Genomic DNA, 26872 nt, shown 5'->3' on the forward strand with positions numbered 1-26872 from the left:
CCAGAATACTTTCTGCTGAATTTGGTTTCAGATCAGCAGTTGAGAGGGAAACGTGTAGGAAAGAGCTTCATTACACACACACACACAGCTCCCAGTGTGGGAGGCAGGTAGCTCATCTAGCCTCTCCATGTTCCTGAAGAACTTGTTTGCAGCCACCTCCGCTCAGTTTCAAGATGCAGATCACAAGATGCAATCGCAGCAGTGAGAAAAAGAAATGGAAGACCACTCCATAGCAAGCCTATCCCAGGTAATGATCAATATGTGTCAGAAATAATAGTACGGTTGTTCGAGTGGCGTGTGGGTGTGCAGATGCATGTCTGTACCTTTTAAATAACTCAGATGTGTGAATGGAAAGGGGCAGGGAAAAAGACATGTCCAGACAATGTAAACAATCAGGTTTAAAGTGCTTTTAACTACTCTGGATTCTTTCCCTTTGACATTTTGCTGAGGTCAGCACAATATATCAAATCCTCCAATGTGCCATAGATAAAAACTGAGATATGCTTGGAGTGTGGTCAAGAAGGCAAAAGTTATTAATGAGGAAAGCTAGGAGAGGCTGCGACAGTTAGCTTTTTTCTGAGCCTCTCCTCTCCTCCGGGCTGAGCTAGAAGAGTGCAAACCACTTTTGCAAACAAGCTGTCTACTTCTGATTTATATCATATTGGCAAGTGTTTATCCATATGTTAATTCTCCTCCATTCCTGCCTTAACTCTTCAACAATTTCTCTTTTTAAATTTGCATGAAAATGTATATTTAAATATGTTTTTTTCCAGTGAATTTTCTTCCAAAAGTTCCTTCCAAGTATCACATTTCTGAAGAATTTGATGGTGTTTTTTTTTTTTAAAGTCAAGAACTGTACAGGAAAATTAAGGTGGTGGACAATGTGCTACATATTTGTCGTGGATCTCTGGGGCAACTCAGTTCATATTAGAATTCACAAAGATCATCTTTTTTTTTGCAGTTTCCCAGATTAATCAACATAAATCCATTTGCCAGTCCCAGCTCATCTAGGTCCATGGAATCAATGGAATTTACATGAAGTGTTGAATTACCTTTCAACAGTTGATTAATTGGTTCTATTTTATCTAAGTCTAGCAATTAGATTTAGGCCAAAGTGTGTATTTTTTAAAAAATCTTTGCATGTTTTGCAATTATACTGATTAGGAAAACCGGGGGGGGGGGGGGGGGGTTGGAGAGAATGATAATCTTGGGCACCAAGTTTCTTCTTAGCCAATTTAGGTTTAAAGAACATCAGTGTTATATATATATATATATATATATATATATATATATACCTATCATTTAAAAATAAGTTTCCTTAGCAAAATCTCATGAATTCGTGGCAATCTAAATTCCTATGTGCTTCCAACAGGAAATTAATCACTGATAAAGGAAATGTTCTTTCATGCAATCCCTAATACTGACGTTGTGTTTGTTTCTGACTTATGGCAACCCTAAGGTGAACCTATCATGGGGTTTTCTGGGGCTGAGAATGTGTGACTCACCCAAGGTGGGTTTCCATGGCGGATCAGGGAATCAAACCCTGGTCTCCTGAATCATAGTTCAACATTCAAACCATTGTGCCATGCTGGCTTTCACTGCTGATGATTTGTAACTTATATCTTACCCTTCAATATTTTGCAGATGAAAATCAGGATACATATGGCCAAGCAACATCAAAGTGTGGTTAAGATGGTAAAAGTTTTTTAATGGGCAAGAACGGGCAATTTATGAGAGGCTGCAGCAGTTTGTTTTTGCTTGAGTCCACTGGGAAGGGTAAGACTCTGTCTCCTTCTCTCCTCCCCCCTCACTGAGTTAATTAAGTGCAAACTATTTTTGCACTTTGAATTGCAGCAAATAAAAGTAAGCAGAGGATAAAGAGGGGAAGTAGGAGGGAGAGAGAGAGTTTGGGACATTTTAAAAGCAGCTGCAAACTGGAACCACAGGACAGTTGAAGGATGTTTTATAATTATTTATATTGAACTCAGAAACTTTATGGTCTGGGAAAATTTTGTTTGTAGGGAAGTGACAAGAACCAGGTTAATGAAGTTGTTACACACACTTACACACACACACACACCAGACACTGAGGACAAACATTGTCAAATGGGTTCAGACAGGACACAACGTTTAATTCACACTTAAAGAAGAAGCTACTCCGAGGCTAACTAGTACAGTGGTTCAGTTTTAGACTTCTCTGTGGATGGGAAAAAACACAGACAGTTGTGCCCCATATTATTCAGTGGGTGGTGATGTACACACATCTGCAACAGTATGTCTGCATACACATACCACCATTTAATAATAGGGGTGTAGTGATCTGTGGGCAATTGAATCTGAAGATTGTTAGTTGGCCAGTGTGGCAAGCCCACTGTATTAGCATGGCCCTCTTCTTCAAGAGAGAACCAGGTAATGGATCGCGTTGTCAGTTTGTCACTGGCAATAGCACCTAGGTCCAGTTGCCTGTCTCTGGCCCCATCTGCACTGCAGAAATAATGCAGTTTGACACTGCTTTAACTGTCATGGCTCCATCCCATGAAATCCTGGGATTTGTATTTTGTTGTGGCACCAGGGCTCTCTGATCAAGAAGGCTAAATATCTCACAAAACTCCAAAGCCCAGAATTCCATGGCATTGTGCCATGGCCGTTACAGCGATATCAAACTGCATTATTTCTGCATTCAGAAAAGAAAGTGCCCAGGTGCTTGTTAATATTCCCCAGGGTCACATTCCCTTCTGGGGGGAAGATAAGATGAAAGTTTCTTTTCCACTATACAACTAAAACATTTTGATTATACACAATTTTCCAGCGCACAGTTATATCTGGCATAACTGCATGTTGTGGAATTGTGGCACTTACGGTTTCATGATGCCCTTAGAATTCTCTGCCTGAGAGATCTTGTGCCTCATCAAACTATAAAGCCTAGGATTGAACAGGATGTAGCCCTGGTAGTTAAAGTGGAACCATAGTGCTGAATTTGTGTAATATGAAAAAAATAAAATAAAACCAAAGCAGCTTCTTTCATTATGTTTAAGGTTTCATAGGTGAGAATCCTTGTAAAATCATATGGCATACTGTAGAGCCATGGTTCTTAATCTTGGGAAGGCTCCAGATATAGATGGGCCCACTCTCAGAACCTCCACCCACTATTCCCAATTGGGATTGTGGGAGTTGAAGTTTAACACCTGGAACCTTCCCGACTGAGAGCCACTGTTGTGGAGTGTGAGAAAAATAGGGTAAATACAATCTGGAACGAGAATAGGTATGAAGAAGACATTCTTCCATAGCTGTGATGTCTTTCCTGTATTTTTAAATACACAATAGTAACAGCAACAGTGTTAGCAAGAAGTAGCTCCATAAATTACTTTTTGGACGGTGTAAAAAGATACAAAGGTATTTTGTAGCACCTTCTTTGAAGCTAAGTGAAAGAGCATAAGCTATAGTGGACTCACTCTGCTTTATCAGATCACATTTCTGAACCATAGGAGTTTATGACATGGGAGGAATTTCTCTTAATTTCAAATAAAAAGAAAGTGGAGCCAGAACGCATTCACGTGAATTCGCTAGTTCAGCGAATTTACGTGAATTCGAATTGCATTCGAACTGACTTCCCATTGCCCGAAAATAGCTTGCCATTGTCCGAAATTGCATGTGGTAGTCTATCACGGAATAACGTGAAACCCCATGATTGCGTTCAGAGTGCCATTGGATTATACTTCCGATTTCACTTGTCTGATAAACTCCTTAGAAACAGTTACAAGAAATGAACCGTTGGGGGAAAAATGAGTAAAGTAACTACTGGTTGTTGATTTTTAAAAGTAACATTCCAAGCTCTGGCGTGTCCTCATTAAAGAATGCATGAGGAGGTGTAAGGTCTGGCTTGTGCTCTCTTGTGGGTGTTGAAGGGAACAATAACATAGCTTGGAGGAAAAATGTATTTGCTATTACATGCCAGCAGCATGGCACCATCCTTGTGCTCTTTCTGTTGACAAGTGAAAATATTTTTAGGCTGTCAGGCTTCTAGAAACTGGGATGGACTTCGAATGGTAGTGGTGCTGTTAAATGGGAACGAAAACAGGGTCTAAATGAATTGAGGTAATTTGCCCCTTTTCGTAATGGAAACGATGGAAAAAATTCGAATTATTCCCGGAACATAATCCGAATCAGAATCGCGCCAATATAATACGTTTTATCTGCCAAGTGGGAACACCCCCCTAGTGTTCCAAAAAGATCATTGTGACCTTGATCCTAGGTCCAGAAATCTGAAAAATGGAAGACCTGAAATACAGTGCAGGGTGTGGTAACATGGGCCCTGTAATAGCAAATACATTTAAAAGTAAAGCAGATTAATTTGCTCCCTGTTCCCATTTGTGTCCACAAGCTGTCAATCAAGCACATAGGCTTCAGACGTCACAAGTCTTGGGGTTGTTTTTTTGGTGGGGCAGCCAATGAAAATCGGCTGCATCTGAGGCTCTTCTGTTGTGTCTCCTCAGACTAGAAGGAGCCTCTGTTTGTCCTCATCTGTGTCTCCCCATATTAACTGCCATAACTCAGTGCTAGGGAATCCTGGGAATGGTAGTTTATTATGGCACCAGCACTCTCTGGCAGAAGAGGATAAATGTCTCACAAACACAACAGTTCCCATAATTCCTTAGTACTGAGCCAGGGTAGGTTAAGGGGTCTCAAACTGTATTATTTCTACAGTGGGTTTTGAACTACAGATTAGGTTTTTTTCCCATAAATTAAAAAAATTGTTACTTTATAATTTACTTTAGAATACACACACACCACACACACACACACACACACACACACACACAAATACAAAACCTACTGTTTCAGTGGAGAGAGACTCTGCATTCAAAGCCCAGGCTTGGCAAATCGGATCAAGGGGGAAAGGCAGTGGGCTTCAGTGGGGAGAGACTCTTTGGGGAAGAGAGAAGAGATGGCTCAATACCACCCCCCTCAGATCCGTGGGTGTCCAGACTCTCCTGTGTCTTCCCATAGTTCCTCTGGGAAAGAGGGAAGGAGCCTCCATTCTCCCAAATCCCTTTGCCTGCCCCATTGCTCCCTGGGCTGTCTGGGTGTGATCAAGCAGGCATGTACTGCAAAACCAATCTGCTCAGGGGCTCAGGCAGAGGCAAAAGAAGAAAAAATAATAGTTTAAAATGGTGTTCAATGGCTCTCCTCACACATCGGTCTATGAATGAGGAGCAGAGGGGAGGTTGCAACCCACTGGGGTAAAGGCTATGCAAATTGAAGAAAATGGTGCTGGCGATGCAGAAAGAGACCAAAGAGGGTGACACCCCCAGGCCAGCCCCTTGAGCGCTGCTCCTCCCATCTCCAGGTTTCCGAATCAGACACGATTTGGATACCATGAATCGGACCCCAGGAGCAAAAATAATCTGCTTTAAAACCTACTGTTTTTTTTAAAAGCGGTTTATAGGCAGATAATCCTGATTATACAATAAAACCCGATTCAGATTCGAAACTGAATGGGAATGATTCCAGGACAATGGGGATCAGATTCGGGGTTAAATGAGAATGATGCCCCCTTAATTTGCATCCTAATCCATGTTTTAGGCCAGTGAGAACGCCACCTAGGTGAAGTTCCCAGGAGAAAAGGGGCAAAAACCTAAGGGCATGTAGACAATCCAGGTAATAATACAATCAAGGCTAAATTGATGTACTAATTATTCCTTCCTTCCCCCAAATCTTCTGCATTTCCTCTTGCACCAAGAGATATTGGTGGTCTCCTTGCACAAAAGTAGTAAGTCAGTTCTCTCTACCTACCTCCTGCTGTGCTTCCTACCAACCTCCCTGTCCATTCACTGTCCTGATCCAGTCACTGTTTTTATGACCTTAAAGTTAAAGCCATCAACCAGTCCAGAATCCCAATGTTGATTTTTGGGAAGGAACATGAAGTCTTTGTTACCTTACAAGATAGCTCATCACCAAAGAATAGGTTTCAGGTATAAATAATGGTCTCAGAAATCTAGCCACAGCACACTTACAGTTGTCTATGTGTTCCATGTGTGTTTTGTGTCACCCTCAGTTTGAGCCATTCCCAATTTCCATGATCTGCTCTTCAGACAGCTGAATATTGCCCTCCTTAAACACCTCAAATTCTGCCACCCAGTTTCCATATTTCCATTTTAGTTAGCTCTGGACACTGTGTTTATTTGAACTGCTATTGTGGGTCTGTGATTGCACTCTTCATTTTTCAAAATAAAACCTTAATTCACCCAAACCTGGAATCCTCCTTAGTTATTACCAGTATACACAGGTATCAATGGTCCTAAAGTTTACTCAGCCTCTTGCAAAGTTAATTTCCTCAACATTTAAGGTAACACTGACTTAATAGGGACCCCTCCCCAGTCCCCACACCATTCTTTGGGTGATTTTGTGATGGAATTATTACAATCTTTTGAAAACTGCTTTGTGAGTGATTTGTTTGGAAGGCAGGGCATATAGACATGATCTTGCATTGTGCCTTTTTCCAGAGGATCTGTGGGGCCACATTGTCATCTGCTTTCCTTGATACAAATTCTCAAAAATCCTCCTTCTGGGCATAGCTTTTGTACATGTAAAAGAAGTAAAGTAGTATTATTTGTTATACTGGGCATAGGTTCTAAACCTATATGTTGGCATAGTGTTTAGCACTTTGGATAGCTTCCTTTAAAGGTTTGTACCCAATTCCAGAGTGGAGTACCCATCCCACTGCCATGGGAATCAGCCACATCTACCACCATTGCCATCACCAGTTACACTTCACAGGGTTACTTTATCTTGTAATATATTTTCATAGGGCTGAACAGAGTCCCAGAGGCCACTGAGTCTAACAGGGACTTCAGTGCAGGGACTTCAGCTAGAACATATGTAGCACACATCTGCCCAGCCTCTTGCTGAAGACATTCAGAGAAGGAGATAGTACCATCTCTACAAATCAGTGGTTCTTAGCCTTTCCTTTACCCCCTTAAAATATCTTTTGTTGCCATGGACCACCAAGATTTAACTCCCTAAAAATTTAAATCCCAAAGTGCATTAAAAACTGTGCTTACCTTGACTTAGGATGGCTGGGGTTACCTGTTGCTGTTCTGGACTGAGCAGCAGCTGCAGCAACAGTGACAAGTCTTAGGTTGCCCTGGACAACTGACAAAGATTGCATCTCCCATTAGCAATTACACCATCTGTTAAATCTTCCCTCAGAGGCACAGAAGAGGAGGGAAGACTTTTCCTGTGCTTCTTTGCACCAGTTTGTAGCTGGACCAGATTGAATGGCAATGTATAAGCTCCGGCAGCCAGTCTGCCTTTGCTGTGAGGACCTTATGCCCCTTGGGGGTCTGTGGATCACAGGTTAAGAACTACAGCTGTAGATAACTGGTTCCATTACTGAACTGGTCCCTTCTAATGTTCAATCAAAATACAGTGGGCCCTTGGTACTATCACCACCATCCCATGGATACCAAAATCTGTGGATGCTCAAGTCCCATTACATACAATGGTGTTCCTTACACACAGTGCAAAATCAAGGTTTGTTTTTGATTTTTTTAAAAATATTTTCAAGCTGTGGATTGTTGAATTCATGGATAAAGAATCATGGATAAAGAGGTCCGACTGTATACCCTCCTGTAACTTAAAATTCATTTCTCCCTTTATTTATTTACTTTTTCAAAGACAAAATGATCACATATAGAATTCAATAACTCATCATTCACATAATATTCCATGGAACAAAATTTTCTTCCACTTTTACATTTTCTTCCCTTTTTAAACCCTTCCCCCACCCCATGCCTCTCAGGAACAGCCTATCTAACTATTTCATGAGAAATAGACCAGAACAGAAGGTTCCTCATTTAGATACTGAAAAATATCAAGACACCTGCAGGTAGAGGTTGAGTCTTCCTTGGGTCCAGAGGTATTTTGGCTTTCAGATTTTTTTATTTTACTTTGGAACACTTGTATTTGCATATACTGTACATAAATAATGAGATATCTTGGAGATGGGACCCAAGTCTAAACACAAAACTCATTCATGTTTCATGTACTCCTTATGCCTGAAGATAATTTTATACACAATATTTTTAACACTTTTGTGCATGGAACAAAGTGTGTGTACAATAAACCATGAGAAAGCATAAGTGTCACTATTTCAGCCACACATGGAAAAAATTAGGGTTTTTAGAATATTTTGGATTTTGGAATTCCAGATAAGAGAGACTCAGTCTGTACAACACCCACCAAATCCCAGATCTTTTGCCCAGCCTGGATGAGCCTTCATTGGCACTATCATTTGCACTGCTGCCATCAACATTTGTCTATAGGCCAAGCTGCCTATATCTAGTCCTGCCTTTTGGGTATGGTTCTAGCTTTTTGCCTGTTTTGTTCTTGGGGAGGGTTCAAATATTTTATTTTTAAAAAATGAGTGAGCAGCCTGCAGGTGAGAGGGTGCTTATCCTGAATTGGCAGAGGAGGTGTTCCTTTGTGTGGACCTGAAGCCACCAATTGATTTCTGCCATCAGTAAAAAAAAAAAGGATGCTCTAACCATACTGGGCATACACAGCAGTTACGGGTCTGATGTCATGTGATAAGCATTGCCAAGGAAAAGATACCTTTGCCTTTTTCTGTCCACAATACACACCCCATCCCCAATCTTCTGACCCTCTACCGATTTAATTTAGGATTTTATCACATGAGCCCTGTTCTCACCACAATTATGCAAATCAATGAAAAAGCAAACATAGCAGTTTAACAACCTGCCATTATCACATGTCTTCACAATCTTGACTCCCTCTTAACCTGCCTTCCTACCCTATGCCCTACCCAGCATGCCTTTGATTTTATTTTAATTTTACTTTTTAAAATACAATTCTGCAGTTATGGTAATGTGATTTAAGTTTTAAAAAGGAAAGAAATACAACACCCCTGTCAAAAAAAACCCAAATTAGACTATTTGGGAATAGCAAAGGGAAGGTGGGACAGGGAGAAGAGGAGACTGTGACACCATGTGACTGCCAATCTCACAACTGCCCTGGCAGTGGCATTTCATAATTGAGGAGTCCTGGGACTGCCAGGCAATCGGGAGCTATTGATGGTGTTTTCCCCTTCAATGAAAAAGGATGCTCTAACCCAGGGGTTCCCAACCTGTGCTCCGAGGAGCCCTTAGGGCTCTGCGTGCACTTTCCAGGTGCTCTGTTGCCCATTCCAGGAAAATGAAAGAAATAAAAATTGAATGAAATTAACAAATAAGAATATATTCTTATATATACTCCTAAACACCATTAACTTGTAAGACATAGAGTAGGCCTCTTGGGGGCTCCGCCATAGAAATAAGGGCTCCACAAGTTTGGGAACTCCTACCCTAACCACACTTGACATACACAGCAGCTACTGATCCGAGGCAACATCATGTAATAAGCATTGCCAATGGTGCAATTTTTTTTTACTAGAATCATAGTTTAAAAACCATGTATAGTAATCTCCCAAGTCTTCCTCATTTAGCCCAACCTAATATCTACTTCATGGAACACTTCAAGAGTATATGTTTATTCATATATTGTGCATTTGGGTATATTTTAGGTTTTATTCATAGATTGCTCTAAAAGAAATGGGTGTGCCACAATATTTGATTGTCCTCTTATCCTCTACACAAGAGGCCACTGTATGGAGAAACCATGGTTTACAATTAGCAAAAGAGTCAGACAAGGGTGCATTTTATCATATTTCATATTTAATTTATACAAAGTACAAATGATACGGAAAGCAAGATTAGACTTGGAGTAAAGAAGTGTGAAAACTGTGAAGAAAAACATCAACAATTGAAGATATGCAGATGACACCACATTACTAGCAGAAAATAGCAAAGATTTGGAATAACTACTGATGAAAGCTAAGGAAGAAAGTACAAAAGCAAGTTTATACTTGACAGCAAATAACAACACCTCTTTAAATATTTAAATTTAAATAGGATATAATTATTTGTAAATAAAAAATAATTCAAGAATACTTTAAAAAGTTACAGGACTTCTCCCTCCACAGCTTTTAAAAGCAAGGGCAGGAAACATAGTATTGTTGGACTGTAGCGTCCGTCTTAATTTCATCAATATGTGCATTATTTTTTGTCTTTATATTTCATTATTTATTTATGGGATTTATATTCCACCTTCGTCCCAAAACTGGATTCCATTCTTCTGAATATGAGTGTGAATGGGGAAAGAGTTCAGAGATATCTTTGACTCATCACAAAATAATATCAGCTCATTTTCCAGAGTTCTAACAATATGTATATGCAAAGCAAGACTGTTCATGTTTACTGGGAAGTAGATCCCACTGAGTTCAGTGGGTTTAACTCCACGCTCACAGAATTACAGCCATGCTGCATGCGCCTAAGCATGTCTAACAGGGATGCTTGAGGAATTCAACTGTTAGTGAATACTGATGTGATCCATGCTTCTTGGGCTGATATGCAGTTCAGAAGATAACTATGCTATCTGATTTCACATTTCTCCTAATCCTTGTGTGCGGTTCTCAGCTTTGAAAGAAGAATGAAAATAAATTTTAAAAAGCATGTTTTGAACAAACAATCATATAGAGATGTCTTATTCTTAGCTGTGCCACAGATTGCATAGTAAAATTCTAGGATGACTTTTCCTGATTTCTTCGGCCTGTCAAGGGTTACGAAGTGTCCACATTTGTCCAGCATATGCATTTGGGAGTCTGGAATGGCTTTAGCTAAGATTTCTGCTCCAGAAGGATCCATCACCTAAGAAATAAAGAATGAAGACATGATTGGAGGATGTCACGTTTTTAAAAAGAAACTAAATATATAAATATGATATTGAGAATTGCAAATTAGAATGAAAATCTTTGAGTGAAAATCCCAGGCCATCATCATCATTGTTATTATCAGAGTAGAAAATCCACTGACTATTAATCAAATATAGATGCCTACAGTCAATGTTCCTCCTCATCAGACCAATAAATTCACTGACCATAAAGCAAATATAAAGACTTAAAGCCAATATTTCTTTCCCTCTCCTCCCCACTGCAGCCCTCAGTGCTTTTCCATTGTGTACAGAGTACCTGTATTTCAGTGACAGACAGTGTGGGTTAGTGGTTTGAGTGTTGGACTATGACTCTAAGGACCAGGGTTCAAATCCCCACTTGGTCATGGAAACCCACTGGGAGACTTTGGGCAAGTCACACTCTCTCAGCCTCAAAGGAAAGCAAAGGCAAACCCCTTCTGAACAAATCTTGCATAGAAACTCCCATAATAGGTTCTGTAATATGATAGGTGGCTCTAAGTTGGAAATGACTTGAAGGCTGTATTTGAGAGCTTGTAGTCCAATATCTCTTCCCAAAACTGGATGCCACTTGCACTCAGAATAGACCAAGCCCTGATCATTTGTTACACAGCAAAATGTACTCAGATGGGGGCTGTCTGTTGCAAATGTGGCCGGCATCCACACTTCCTGCTGTCAGCAGCACTATAGAGCAGTTCATGAAGCAGCCCTATATTAGGTATGCCTCAAGTATAACAAGAGAAGGGCCCAGAGTTCTTGGCTCCCATGAGGTCTCTGATCTCATGTGAGGTTTGAACTTTTGCAAGAGGGCCTCTTCTTGTGAGACTTGAGGCAGGCCTTATATAGGCCTTTCTCGTGTATCATGAGCTGGCCAGGCATCAGAGAGGATTGACTTGCATTGTTGTCTGAAAGCCTTGATATCTTGTCAACACCAAGAATCAAGCAAAAGCTACAGTGAAAAGGGGAGGGTACTGCTGATTCTACTGATGGAAGCAGGCCCATCAGCACATGTGCCTTCCTGGATCCTAACCAAAACCTACTTCCAACCCATGGGCCACATGAGGCCCTCAGGCCTCCAAATGGTGTGATTGGCCATTCTGTGGCACAGATCCCCCGATCTGTTTTAGACCCACTCTTCTTCCCAAAATTAGAAGTACCTGACAGACAACGTATTCCATATCTGAAGGTTGCCTGTTTGGTGGGGAAGGCTATTTTAGATGTGCATGTACATACATATTGTTAGCATACCCACCCCTGCCCCCTGTCCGCACACTATTTATGGGCTTTTATATTTTCATGTTTTGAGCCAGGCATATTTTTAGGCATTAAGAACTTTGGAACACCAGGAAGTTTCTCCATGGGAAGGACACATTGATCCAGAGACATGTGAAGGACCCAGGTAACACCAAGATAAAGATTAAATGGGTTTGCTGATTGCTGTATCTTCCCCTAAGCTGTTTGCATATCCTCTTGCACTGGGGACAAATGTGGTCCTATAGCATTAACGTGAATAGGACCATCATAAGAGCAAGAATCCTGCCATGTTCCCAGCCTAAATCTTGTCATTTTGGCTTCCAAGGAGATTTCTGGCTTGATCTGCTCTAGGATCCATTTACTTGTCTTTTTGCCTGTCTATGGTATCCTCAACACTCTTCTCCAGTACCACATCTCAAATGAATTGATTTTCTTTCTATCTTCTTTCATAACTGTCCAGCTCTCACATCCATGCATGGTAATAGGGAATACAATGGCTTGTAGGATTCTAACTTTTGTGTTCAGTTGTATAGCTTTGCATTTTAGGATCTTTCCTAGTTTTTTCATAGCCACCCTCCCTATTCGTAATCTTCTTCTGATTTCCTGGCTACAGTCCCCGTTTCTATCAATGTTTGATCCCAGGTATGAGAACTCTTTTACTATTTCTATTTTTTCATTGTCTAGGTTGGATTTGTGTCGATTTCTCCATGGTCATTATTTTTGTTTTCTTTATGTTCAACAGTAACCCTGCTTTTGAACTTTCTTCCTTGATTTTCCTTAGTAGTTGTTACAGGTCTGTGAGGTTTTCTGCTAGTATTATGGTATCATCTGCATATCTTAAATTGTTGATATTCCTTCTTCCAGTTTTCACTCCTCCACCTTCTGTGTCCAAGCCTGCTTTTCTTACAATATCTTCTGCATATAAGTTGAACAGGAAGGGTGATAACATGTAGCCTTGTCTGACCCCTTTGCCAACTGGGAACCATTCTGTTTCCCCATGATCTGGTCTGACAGTAGCCTCTTGTCCTGAGTACAGATTCCTCATTAAGACTATCAGATGTGTTGGCACTTCCATGTCTTTAAGGGCGTTCCATAGCCTTTCATGATCTATGCAGTCAAATGCTTTGCTATAGTCAACAAAGCACATGTTGATTTTCTTTTTGGAATTCCCTCATGCAGTCCATTAGCCATCATATGTTTACAGTGTGGTTCCTAGTGCCTCTGCCTTTTCTGAACCCCACTTGGACCTCTGGGATTTCTCTCTCCATGGAGGCTATGTTGTAGAATTCTGAGCATAATTACTCAAATAACATCCAATTACTGTTTTGTTAATCCAAAGTTATCTCTCTACCAAAAATGCCCTTTCTGTCAATTTTGTGAGCGAGCACTCAAACTCTTTGTACTTTGTATGGGAACTTTAAGCTCCCCTTGAGGGCATCTAACAGGATATAAATATCCAACCCACACATGGTCACTCTGTGCATACAGCTGCCTCTTACTGGAGGTCTGTCCAACCATCCAGAGCTTCCTCCTCTTCCTGCATCACCCTCAGATGCCATCTGAGCCACACTCCACTTCCTGTGGATTCGTCTTCAGGATTGGTAAATATCACCCCCTCTACAGCCTTAAGCCTTCGCTATTCAATTTCCATACTTCTATTTCAGTTAGCCTTGTATGGTGTTTCTTCTTGAATTGCTATTGTGTGTTGGGTAACTTGGGTCTGGTATATTTCTAAATAAAACCTTCCTTATTCATTAAACCTGCAGTCCTCCTGCAGTTGGTACTAGTATACATAGGTGAAAATGATCCCTAAGGTTCATAGAATCATAGAATCGTAGAGTTGGAAGAGACCACAAGGGCCATCCAGTCCAAACCCCTGCCATGCAGGAAATCCAAATCAAAGCATCCCCGACAGATGGCCATCCAGCCCCTGCTTAAAGACTTCCAAAGAAGGAGACTCCACTATGCTCCGAGGGAGTTTATTCCACTATCGAACAGCCCTTATTGTCAGGAAGTTCCTCCTAATGTTGAGGTGGAATCTCTTTTCCTGCAGCTTGGATCCATTGTTCCTGGTCCTGTTCTCTGGAGCAGCAGAAAACAAGCTCGTTCCCTCCTCAATGTGACATCCCTTCAAATATTTAAACAAGGCTATCATATCACCTCTTAGCCTTCTCTTCACCAGGCTAAACATCCCCAGCTCCCTATGTCGTTCCTCGTAGGACATGGTTTCCAGACGCTTCACCATTTTTGTCGCCGTCCTTTGGACACACTCCAGTTTCTCAATGTCCTTTTTGAATTGTGGTGCCCAGAACTGGACACAGTATTCCAGGTGGGGCCTGACCAAAGCAGAATATAGTGGCACTATTACTTCTCTTGATCTAGACACTATACTTTTATTGATGCAGCCTAAAATTGCATTGGCCTTTTTAGCTGCCGCATCGCACTGTTCACCTCTTGCAGTCCTCCTTGAACTAAGCAATTCCCTCAACATTTAAGGAGACACTGACACAGTTGGTGGGAACCCAAAATCTCCCCACCTTTTGGGGGTGACAACATAGGCACACATAATAATCAAAGAGTCTCCTTGAGCTAGGGCCCTTTCAGAAACAGCAACTCAGTTGTTGAATTCCTTACCTTGTCATTCTTTCCCCAGATGATCTGTGTTGGGGCCGTTATTTTGCTCATGTTGCCATGAAGGCTATACCTGGACTCCATGCTAGACATATCTAAAAAGCCTTTTCCAAAAAACAAACAGGGTTAGGGCTGCTTTGCTCATCAATTCATCGACACAATGCATCTCTTCCAATTTTAGATCATGGGTGGGTGCTATTTTGAGATGAGGAGTCCTCCAGAATACTATTTTACAATCCTACAAAAGGATTTTTAACCAATTAAAACATATTTTCTCATACAAAAACTGGCTTTGGGGCCAGATTTTTTCAGGAGGTGCCTGGATTTTGGGAAAGGTCAATAAAGGAGGTCTCAAAGGCCACACTGGGCCTCTGAAGGGCCACAACTATGCTGAGAGTCACCCGTGTTATAGATGTGACATTAATGACCATTCTGTTCCATGGGTCTGTCACTGTTGTTAACTATTCTGTTATTTCTTTAATTCCATTTTTAAATTTTACTGCTTTCTCCTTATTTCTTGGTTATTGTATCAGCAATATTGATTACACCTTATTACACCTCACTCAGGTGTTTTATGGACAGATGGTGTCATTTATAAATTGACAAAGACATACGTTGAATGTTAATGGAGACCACTTTCTTCTAATGGCAGCAAATCCACTGCCCTACAACAGTGATGACTGACTGTAGTTCACTGTTCAGTCCTGTACTGAGCTCAACTATAGGTTCCACTGTGAAATGGCCTTCTAGTTTTGCTGTTCTACTTACATTTTAAGAAAAAAGACTTGTGTGGTCTCCGATCTTCAAGATATCCCTTAAGGAGCTAATGGGGTTGGAAATAAAAAGAGACATCAATATTCAAAGGTAGCAGTATGTGGTTAGACACTTAAAGTCCTATAATGGAGTTTGAAAATGTTTCTTTTGGGACTTATAGTCCAATAGGCTAGTTCCACTGATGGAAAATATATGATCTCCAAGGAAATTGACTTTTGGTAAGCAGAGCTATTGTTTTCACACTCCAGTACTAACAGACTACTATTAGCCATCTGAAAGACATGTATCCCCTCACAGAACTCTGAAGATTTATAGCCAGAGTAACACTTTTTCTGTATCCTATTTACATCTACTATAGTCCTATAAATGTGTAACTATGCTTAAAAACCTGTGAATTTAATATAACTTTTAACAGTACAGCTGTGGAAGTGGACTGATATCCATGAAAGGTCATGCTAAAATATAAATTCATTGGTCTTAAAGGTGTTGCTAGAGTCCCTTTTACCTCTTCCCTTTTCCCTATTTATGCTTTCAGGAGTGGTGCTCTTCAAAGAACTGTCTTCACCTGCATATTTATTTTGTTGGGGTTGTACAAGCCAAGCTTAAGTAAGTCTTCTCCCTGTTGTACAGTCATAAGAACAAGAGGGTTTTTTTGTGAGTTGGTGGATTCCCGCAGCTCCTTCAAACGTTTGATGAACTCACTCTCTGTTGTGTACTGCAGGCCTAAGAGTTAGAATGCAAAATTTAAAAATGAGATTAATAAATGGCAAACCAGAGCCAACCAACAGAAGTCAGATCTAAATCCAGAGAATACTGCAAAGGGCTCTTGTAGCTCCTTTGAGACTGAGAGCAAGATGCTTGTAACAGAAGTTTTTGTAAATTGGGTCTGTTTCTTCAGATGCATCTAGTCGGTTGCATCTGATGAAGCGGACTCAGGGCCTGAACAAACAGGCCAAAATAAAGCTGCTTCGGGTCATTTTGGAAGTGTGCTGTTTAAATTATGCATGTGTCCTAAGAGGCCGGAAGCTGCACCAAAGTCACGCTCCAGCCCTAAGACTGGAGTGCAGCTTTGGCACAGCTTCTGGCCTCTTAAGGTGCATGTGTCATTTAAACAGCATACCTCCAAAATGACGTGAAGCAGCTTTATTTTGGCCTGTCTGTTCGGGCCCAAAGTCTATGGAAACATACAAACATCTTTACTTCAGTTAGTCTCAAAGGTGCTACAAGATCCTTTTGCATACTGATACAAATCAACATGGTTATGTCATGGTCTTTGAAGACTACTACCACAGAATATTGTCAGGGTACAATATTCTAAGAACCAGCATGGTATAGCTATTTGAGTGTTGAACTTGGACTCTGGGAGACCAGGGTTTGAGTCACTGCTCCGACATGAAAACCCATTGGGAGATCCTGGGAAAATCACACTCTCTATGCTTCAGAGGAAGGCAATGGAAACCCCCTCTGAACAAATCTGGCCAAGAAAACTCTGTGATAGGGTCACCTTATAGTTGCTGTATGTCAGAAATTACTTAAAGGTTCAGAACAAAACAACAACAACATTTTCCTTGTTGTAAGGTTAGTGGTAGTGGTAAAGTGGGCAAGGAGGTTTCACATCTGCTGGTGAAAGGCAAAGGGAGTTGGTGCATAAGGGCAGTGAAAACTGGGTGGTCCTCTTGCTTTCTTTGCCAAGGAAATATCCCATGTCTGAAAGACTGCCAGGGAAAGCTCTCTGGAGGAGCTGTCTATTTGAACATATGAAGGCCAGTTTAAAAGCAAACAGTCATAAGAAGACTAAGCAGGGCCCTAAATTTCCTCATCAAGGACAACAGAATGCTCAGTCACACAAGCTACCTGGGCACTGTCTTCCCTTTGATGGTGAGATATAAATATTTCTCTCTGAACTGTATCATTTTTTCTAAATTTGCGGTTATGCATATAAATTTGCATGCACAAATTCTGTGCAGATCCATGGCCCCTTTGGGCTTGCTTTTGGTCATGTACTTCTTTGTTTTGAGAACATGTAAGTAGCCACCTGATGTGAAATGTTGGGGGAGACAGTGGGAGGAGGGGGCGGAGGGCAGATGAAGGAGGGAAGGAAAGGAGCCAACAAGTTTTTAACCGGAATCTATCCAAGATGTTCACATATAGAAATGTAGAATTTGCAGAATTTTTGAAGACATGGGTTGGATGCAACTGTTCCCCCCCCCCCCCCCATGTTCTGGAAAAAAAGAAAGAAAAATAGAGGAATGAAGTATTCCTTCCTCCACAAACAAACAAGCTTCATTTATATACTGCTTCATACCGCCTAAGCAGTGACTAAGCGGTTTACAACTGTAAGCTAATTTGCCCCCAACAATCTGGGTGCTCATTTTAGCAACCTCGGAAGGATGCGAGCCTGAGTCAAGCTCGAGCCCTTTTGCTGGTCTTGAATTCGCAACCTTATGGTTTTGAGTGAGTGGCTGCAGAACAGGCATTTAAACACTGCACAACCAGGGCTCCTTTATAGACTGATAGTCATTTTGTTAATTTAGGAACATGACATTTATTATTAAAAATAATTTTGTTTGGCATAAAATTATCAGAGAATCACAGGCGGGATACAAACCGCCATATAGTACGTATAGGATACGTACTAGGGTTAGGAAGGGGCGGTGCTTCCGCACCCCCTAACCCTAGTACGTATCCTATACGTACAAGATGGCAGCGCCCCTTCCACATGGGCGCCGCCATCTTTACGTACTGGACGCATAGCGTCCAGACGTGTCGCGGCGCCTATGACGTTGCGAATGCGCCAGCGGTGCTTCGTGACGTCATCAGTGCGCCGCAAGAAGAAGCTCCGAAATGGAGCTTTTTTTTGCTCCGCGCGGGAGCCACGCGGTTTGGCTGCTGCAGCTCCCGCGCGGAGCAAACGGCGGCGGTGGGGAAGCGCCGCAAAGCGGCGGTTTGTATCCCGCCACAGAATCTTAGAGCTGGAATGGACCAAAAGGTTTCTATTCCAATGCTTCAAGGATATACAACTAAGGCATTCCTGAAAGATGTCCTTTCAACCTCTGTATGAAAGGGCCCCTGATTTCTTCATTTAGAATTACAGTAATTGGTTTCAGGAGTCCTCTTGCAATAACTGAATTTCAACACTTACCAGGTGGGGAAAGGAGGGACAAGGCACAGACCTCATTTGGATAGAGAGCAGCATAAACACCAGCAATCATTCCACCCATGGACATGCCAACCAAGTGGAAAGGCTTTCTGTTCAGCTTAGTCCACTCAACAAACTGAAATGGAGAAACATGGTGCTGTGATGTATATGACAATTTTAAATGAAGAGATGGAAACCAGACATCAAGAATAATGGATTAGGGCCTTTTTCTAAGCATGTCATGGGTGCCTTCTAACTGTTTGTCAGTTTCTGAAATCATTGATATGTCAGTGACAACAGATAAATTTCATGTCAGTAGAAATATGAACCCACTTTGTGTTTCTAGTCTGAATTTTAAATATGATGAACCGCTAAAGATGAATGCTAAAGATGCTGAAATGTGTTCAAAATATAATTCAAAGACATAGTCATTCTGGAAAGTCAATATGCAAAGGGATCTTGTAGCACCTTTCAGACCAGAGTCCAAAACACACTGCAGAACTAATCCAGTTTGAGACTGCTTTAACTGCCCTGGTTCAGTTCTAGGGAATCCTGGGAATTGTAATTTCTTGTGGCACCAGAGGTCTCTGACAGAGAAGGCTAAATATCTCCCAAAACTACAGTTCCCAAAATTTCCTAGCATTGAGCCAGGGCAGTTAAAGCGGTCTCAAACTGGATTATTTCTGCAATGTGTTTTGGACCCAACTGAAAGAAAGCTACTAGCATGAGCTTTTGTAGACTTGAGTCTACTTCCTCAGATGCATGTTTGCAGTGGAGAATCCAGAGGCAGATTTATATAAGCCAGTTCTTTCAGTTAGTCTCAAAAGTGCTACAAGATCCCATTGCATACTGATGTTCAAAATATGTTAAAGATAGTTCCTTTAAAATTCAGACTAGGCGTGCATCTATGCTGTAGAAATAATGCAGTTTGACACAACTTTAAATGCTGTAGCTCAAGCCTGTGGAATCTTGGGATTAGCAGTTTTACAAGGTCTTTAGCCTTCTCTGTCGAAGAGTGCTAGTGTCTCACAAAACTACAAATCCCAGTGGTTTTATGGAAAGGGTGGGACCTTTACCAGACCCTCTGTGGACTAAATGGGGTCCAGGACTGGAGCTCCTTTTCCCTGATATATATGATTTTCATAGTTAAGGGGGTGTCAGAACTAAATCACTTCCTTGGGCTACAGATGCTAGAACTAGCATAGTGTTGTGGTTTGGGTGTTGGACTAGGACTCTGGAGGCAAGGGCTTGAATCTCCAATCAGCCATGGAAACCCATTGGATGACCCCAGACAAGTCACATTCTCTCTGCCTCAGAGGAAAGCAAATTCAACCCCCCCCCCGAATAAATCTTGTCAAGAAAACCCCATGATAAGTTTGCCTTAAGTCAGAAACGACTTGAAAGCACACAACAACAAGATGGGTACTAGAATCCTCCAGGAAACATGGCCATTCATCTGGAGGATTCTGGGATTTGGCATTGAAATGGAATGGTTCCAGGCTCTTGTGATTCCACACACAACATTTTTGTAAATCCTGCTTTGCTGAAATTTTAAAAAGGTATCATTAGGAGCACATAAACTCCCCACCAGGAACAAGCTACCACCAGTATTTCCTCTGGTTAGTTTTTTGTTTTTAACCAATGAGCAACCTGGCAGGGAATATGTTGCCACAAGTCCAAGCTTGTGAAAATTCTCTTTGTGATAGGGATGTGCAAACGGTTATATACAATGCTGAATAATGTGCAAACTGTTATATACAATGCTGAATAATGGATACAACAATCTACAGCCTCTTTTACACCAGTATAAATGATCACAGCATGAGAATGTGTTTAGAAGTATCGCAAGAAATAAACAAGTAGAAAACACCAAGGAGGAGGAGGAGGCAGCAGTATTGTCAGCAGCCTAGAAAACCCCTTCTCTTGTCAGACTGCCAAGTACAATGCCTCTCGAACCTTACCTGGTGTATTTTTTTAGCCTGATCCACTGCTGTGTAATTTTCTGCCAGCAGACGAGTGGTTTCCCCATGACCGGGCATGTCAAGGCAAACTAAGTGGATCTTCTTAGGAAAAAGCTGTGGAAAGATGGTAGTGACATGAAGTTAAGAAATCTGATCAGTTAAAATCCCAAGATAGCTGATATCAGACACAAGTGGCAAAAGCTTAGCAGCTGAACAGTATCCCATTCTCTAAGGTTTCAGAACCAGAATAATCAGGGATGGGTCCTTGGGATGTGACAGGAAATGGTTAGAAAGGGAGCCAGAAGTGTGCCTTTCACATAGCACAATTATAGTGTGATGATTCCGCTTTAACTGCTGTGGTAACATCCTATGGATTCTTGGGATTTTCAGTTTAGGGAAGGGCATTTAGAACTCTCAACCCGAAATGTCTAGTGCTGCCTCAAATGACAAATCCCAGCTTTTGATACAATGCAGCCATGTGAAATCATAGCGCTATAATTCTGTAGTGTGAATGGACCCCTTATAATCACATATCCCGAAATGTTTTGGGTATTCTTATTCTCAGAAATTGTTGTGGAACCAAAGCTCTCTGACAGAGAAGGCTAAATGTCTCACAAAAGTACAGTTCCCAGAATTCCATAGCATTGAGCAATGGCAGTTAAAGTGGTGTCAAACTACAGTATTTCTGCAGTGCGGATGCAGCCTGAGTGGCAGGGGACTTTCTGAGGTTGGAAGGTAAAAGCAAATTAGGGCTTCAAGAAGGTCCTATCAGAACATTAGTCTTACACAAAAACCCATGTGTGTTTCTGGAAATGTTTGTGTGTGTGTGAAACCATGTTTTTTGCACAAAGTCCATGGTTTTTGCAAGGGCCCTTGATCAGCTGATTGTGGGAACAAGTATAAAAGACAAGGGATCCAAAATTGGTAAAACCAAGGAAACTGGTAATCCAGAGTGAGGGGTGGAATGGCAAAGAATTTTTCAGCAGCCAGGCAATCAGGAAAATGTGCTCAGGAGCTGCAACAGTTATCACCATTTCCTTTAAATGCCACTAGATTTTGCCATGCCTTACATTGCTGCTAGGGCTTGTGGAAGTTTATTGCCAGCTCTTGGAGAGTTTTATTTTTCCAGACACAGTACTACTACTGCTAGGGTTTGTACAACTAACAGACACACAAGACATGATGCTGGTGCTCCAATGCCTGCTTTGTTCCACATGGCATGAATAAGCCCTTGTGTGTGAATTCTTTTCTCTCTTCATTTCTCTCACCTCTCTCTTGCATTTTTCATGCAGCAGTGTCGCACAAACACAACACACAAACACCTTTGCACTGAGTCAGTGAGCCTTAAAATCGACTGGGAACAGATGGAGAAGGGTTCTCAGATTTTAAAGCTACCTGAGATTCAAAAATCAGATTTCTTCCTTCTTTGTTATTGCTTGCCCTGAGATTTGTCTCAGAACCTGGAGACCCAGAGAAGCATGGCAGTTCCCTGAGACTTTAGCTGGTGCCCTAAGATCTGGCAACCCCAGGCCTAAACAGAGAGGGATTCATAGAAACATTCTTATCACAAGGTCTGGCCCTCTGCACATCACCTCTTTTCTGATATGAAAGGGATGTTTTAGGCATGTAGTCGAAAGGGCACTCCCAGCGCAGGAAACTAGCCATGCCATAGAAGGACATCCGTGAACAGATTTGGAGATTCTGCTGGCTCAGCATGGGGGAAAGCTAAATGATGTGACAAGGATAGAAAATTAATATAGGAATTTGCATAATCCCTTCACTGATAAAAGTGATAGTGGTTGATAAACCTTGTGCTTACACATGAACAAAAACAAAAATGCTTATCTCTGGACTGATTGTACTGATTCTCCAGCCATTTACAGACTTACAGTTCTATTCTTCCCTCTTGGGAACTTCACTTTAATCCCAAAACTGCTCCAGGATATGTTTTGTCCTATAAATATAGCTGCTCAGGCACTATCAATTTGTTCTTGTTTTGAGGTCATGCAGAAACCGACTGTATCTCTCCTGACTTTCTGGCAGTTGTTGATCCATTCCCACTTCATAAAATCTGCCAAAAGTGTTACCTTCTGCAATCCTGACAATCACTATCTGCTCCACCGGTTATATTGATAGTTCTTGCATTTGTGTGTGAATGTGTGTTTTTGTGTGGAAGTTGATTTCTCCTTTTGCTGTTATAAATAAAACTACATTTGGGCCTTGGGTCCTGGAGTTCTGTTTCTCAGAACCGGCATATATAGGATTGAGCCCTGCTTTTAGTTGCCTTGAGCTAATAAAATTCCCCCTATTAAATATTGATTGTGGGTGCCCTGTGGACTCTGACATTTTGGGTAACACCATAGAATCTTAGACCTGGAAGTAACCACAAGGGCCTGCTAGTGAAACTCCTCTCATGCAGGAATACACAACAAACTCCACATACATATCTCATTGAGGATTGGACATGTTCATTGGGTGTGGAATGTGGGCTAACAGATGGGTAGGGAAGAGGAAAACCATTGAAGGTGGTAGTGGAATGAATGCTGTAAGCATGCTATACCATATTTTGTTGCAGGGCATCACAAGTAACGTGCCTAATGCTGCATGTGTAAAGGCCAAAAAGAGAGCATGATCATCAGGGGTGTGTTCAGTCACTTTCAACAGCTTCAGGTGAGAATATAAGAAACATCAGGGCTTGTTGCTGTGTAAGGATGTATTTTAGTGATATGTGTGTTGAATTGTGGTCTGGGGCTTTAATGGTATGTTTTGTATTTTTAATTCAGGTCCAAAAAACACTGAAGTACTGTAGCCTTCTCTGTCAGAGAGCTCTGGTCCCACAATGAACAATTCCCAGGATTTCCTAGCACTGAGCCAGGGCAGTTAAAGTGGTCTCAAACTGGATTATTTCTGTAGTATGTTTTGGACCTGAGTTGTAACCCACTCTGTGAGTGTTTTACTATATCATTATCATTGCTGTTCTTAGTCTTGCAGTATTGTCTGGACAGGAAAAAAAATTGAAACATACTTTGATGGCACTTAACCACATGTCTTTGTTGAATGAGAACCCATGAAGCATGAGCACTGATGGCTGGGATCCAGGCTTTCCTCGGGAAAGGTAACAGAACCTATAGCCGTCATGCTCAATGTATTTAACCGTCACACCCCTTATCAGACGTTTGTACCTAAAAGCATAGAGAGAAACAAGAAGAATGGATGGATTCTATGGTCATAACCAGCGAAGGAGCAAGGATGAGCAAAATGGGACTCACAGGATTCTCTTTTCCTAACTTTGGAGCTAAAAAGTACCTCTTCATTTTGCTCCATAGACACCACAAGCTCTGAATTGTTAGTCTTAATAGTCTTAATAAACAAAACAAAAACACCCAGGTGAATATCTCCATAGGCGCTATGAAGTAGTCTGATTCTAAGACAAGGCCAATTGTTACTATTCAGATTTCCAGGCTTATAACATAGTTGTTAAACCTTAATTTGCAAAATTAAATTCTAAAAAGATACACTGAAAGTGGGGAAGAGAAATAGCCACACTATAGTTATTAAACCATTCATTTGCAAAATTAAATTCTAGGAAGAATTATGTCTGTGGTTTTCTTGCTATGCTGTGGGAGGAAATGAATATTTCTGCACAATTTTCACCCATTATTTTCACATCCCAAAGGGTTTTTGGAAAATTATTTTAAACCAAAATATGTGTGGGATTTTGTGCAAAAATCATGGGATTTGTGCAAAAAATATGTTTTTTTACACACAATGACGTTCCAGAAACATACATTGCGTGTGTGTGTAAAAATTGATGATTTCTGGGAACTGTCATCCGAAACAGGAACTCAGATTCAGGTCTATCTGATAGGGCAGACGTTCATAAACCTACTCAGCAGAATGAGCAGAAGAGATCCCAAACATAGCAAGGCTTGATTTCTGTAATTTGAAAAGAAATAATACAGATTGCCATCTAAATGTGCACTCTCCACCCCACAACCAGAAGACCATTACCATATATACTCAACTATAAGTTGACCTCATGTATAAATTGTGGGCAAGTTTTGGGGCCAAAATTATGGATTTTGCTATGACCCGTGGATAAGTCAAAGGTAAAACTTAGGGGGATATAACAAAGGATCTAAAGGATGAAGCAAAGCAAAACAATGTCAAAGAACTTACAAAATTGCAGCAGATATAACTCTTTGTGTTTACTCTTAAGGCTGGATGGATGAGAGAGTAGAGGGGGTCGGTGCTTCCAGAACAGATTATACTCTTGCTTTTCACCAGGGGATGGTTCCTTCTTATAAATAAGAGTTAAGATACAGTACTTACACTGACCCATGGATAAGTCGACTCAGGGTTTTTTTGGGTCAATTTTTGACCTAAATTTCTAGACGTATATAGTAACTCCAAAGTCTTAAATTACCTAATTACTTCACTTCATATATCTTTCTACATAGACACTTACCATATCATGATTCTGAACAATAGAGACGGCCACAAGGAGTACCTTCTGTCAAAGATTCCCACAATGAAGCGTATAATCATCAGTAATATCTTGCGGATATTCAGATCCATGCCTGCCGTTTGGGGTTCTCTTTACTGTGCACACAAGAGGACACAAAATTAAAGTTGGATATTATGATGAAAGGAAAATGCAGGGGGGAAGTATAGAATAAAATTAGGAGTCGCTTGCTAAAATTCCTTCTGCAGTTAGCTCTATCCCCAGAAGAGAAGTGAGGAACATTCAAAACTTTTTTAGGACTACAACTTCCAGAATTCCCAAGCAAGCATGATTTGCCAGTGGCCATGTTGGCTGGAGAAGTTAGAAACTGTAGTTTCAAAAAGTAACTTTTATAAAAGTGTAAAAAAATATATACTGTTAGGATTGCATAGCATTTACAGGTTTTTTAAAATGGTGTTAAACTGGGCTTTTAATTCCCCCCCCCCCCCCCCCGTGTAGCTCAAATCAGTTCCAAATTAAGTGGCAGGTAATGATTTCAATGTCAGAAGAGTGGTGCATCTTTTAGTATGAACTTTAAGAAACTGTTCAGGGCAATGAGCACTATCTCAAATAGGGTTATCTCCTCAACTTTCTGCACTGCAGAAAGAATCCAGTTTGAGAAGTCAAAGGCTTTCATGGCCGGCATCCATAGTTTTTTGTGGGTTTTTCGGGCTATGTGGCCATGTTCTAGAAGAGTTTCTTTCTGACCTTTTGCCAGCACCTGTGGCTGGAATCTTCAGGGAAGATCCAGTTTGACACCACATTAACTGCCATGACTCAGTGCAATGAAATTCGGGGAAGTTTTTTGACACATTTAGCCTTCTCTGTCAGAGAGCTCTGGTGCCACAACAAACTACAATTCCCAGAATTCCATAGCATTGAACCATGGCAGTTAAAATGGTGTCATACTGGATTATTCCTACATGGGGATGCAGCCTAGCTCAGTTAAAGTGTGGCTTAAAACCAGTAGCAGATTTACTCACCCACCCCTGACATGGAACCCACCAGATGCTACTGAAGAAATTCTATGTAGGTGTGCAACTTGTCTTGGTCCACTTGCCATGTTGGCTGAAGGATTCTGTGAGCTGGGGTCCAGAAAAATAAGTTTTCTGGGCTCTGGGCCAGATCTACAGCAGGACAGCATCATGAAATTAACGATGACCTCAAAGACCAAATTCTTATCTTGCATCAGGAAGCCTTGGTATAAAGGATGACATCCCTAATGAAAGGACTTGGAAATGAAACAGGAAAGATAGGCCAGGCAGGTGGGCATTGTTTTGCACAAGATTTGAGAAGTGAAGAGGAGGGACCCAGATAAAGCAGCTAGGCTTGGGACCGATAGAAATGTATCATCTATGGGTGGCACAGCACAAAGATGATTGAAAACATCCACACACCCTTCTATGGCCTAGTCACTGAGATCATTATTTAGATTTGGATGGGCTGGAAAAGCATGAGTGGGTGCTTGTTTTGGGACTTGTTATTCACCAGTTATGTAAGCCCCTTTGATTTCAATCATCTTGCTCCTGTTGGGGTTAATACTGGACACAGATTAATATATCCTAAAAATTTCAGCAATTTGACCTCATCTCCATCCTTGGCACTTCCCTCACTGAGATTTTTTATTAGATTTGTGGAGAGGGAAAGAATGTTATTGTGGTTTTTTGGAAACTCTTATTTTATATATACCAGTCACACAGCTGTAAATAACAACCCAAAGAAGCAACCTGAAATTACAATATGATTTCCTCTTTCCTTCCCACCCCCTCCAATGTTCTAACTATCTGTACATTTTTCCTCCCTGTA

The 26872-nt window shown here is 41.2% G+C and overlaps 2 protein-coding genes across 2 annotated transcripts in view; one reads left to right on the forward strand and one right to left on the reverse strand.

Annotated features, from left to right (window-relative positions):
• The first annotated feature begins 203 nt into the window (after positions 1-203).
• Positions 204-26872, forward strand: part of RPP14 (ribonuclease P/MRP subunit p14) — a 58936-nt gene continuing 32267 nt past the window's right edge. The window contains exon 1 of the mRNA XM_089493868.1: positions 204-247. The gene's annotated coding sequence lies outside the window, so the exon portion shown is untranslated. The remainder of the gene's footprint in view (positions 248-26872) is intronic.
• On the reverse strand, positions 10509-25140 carry LOC149321268 (monoacylglycerol lipase ABHD6-like). Its single transcript, XM_089493607.1, has 8 exons — positions 25031-25140; positions 23588-23744; positions 20563-20676; positions 18605-18737; positions 16028-16185; positions 15457-15511; positions 14692-14792; positions 10509-10763 (listed from the first exon to the last, which is right to left on the reverse strand). Exons 1-8 carry the CDS (start codon positions 25138-25140, stop codon positions 10509-10511), a joined length of 1083 nt encoding a protein of 360 aa, XP_089349733.1.

This window comes from Sceloporus occidentalis, unplaced genomic scaffold (assembly GCF_023333645.1).
Source record: "Sceloporus occidentalis isolate IW3139 unplaced genomic scaffold, rSceOcc1.0.p SCAF_1, whole genome shotgun sequence".
NCBI lineage: Eukaryota > Metazoa > Chordata > Lepidosauria > Squamata > Phrynosomatidae > Sceloporus > Sceloporus occidentalis.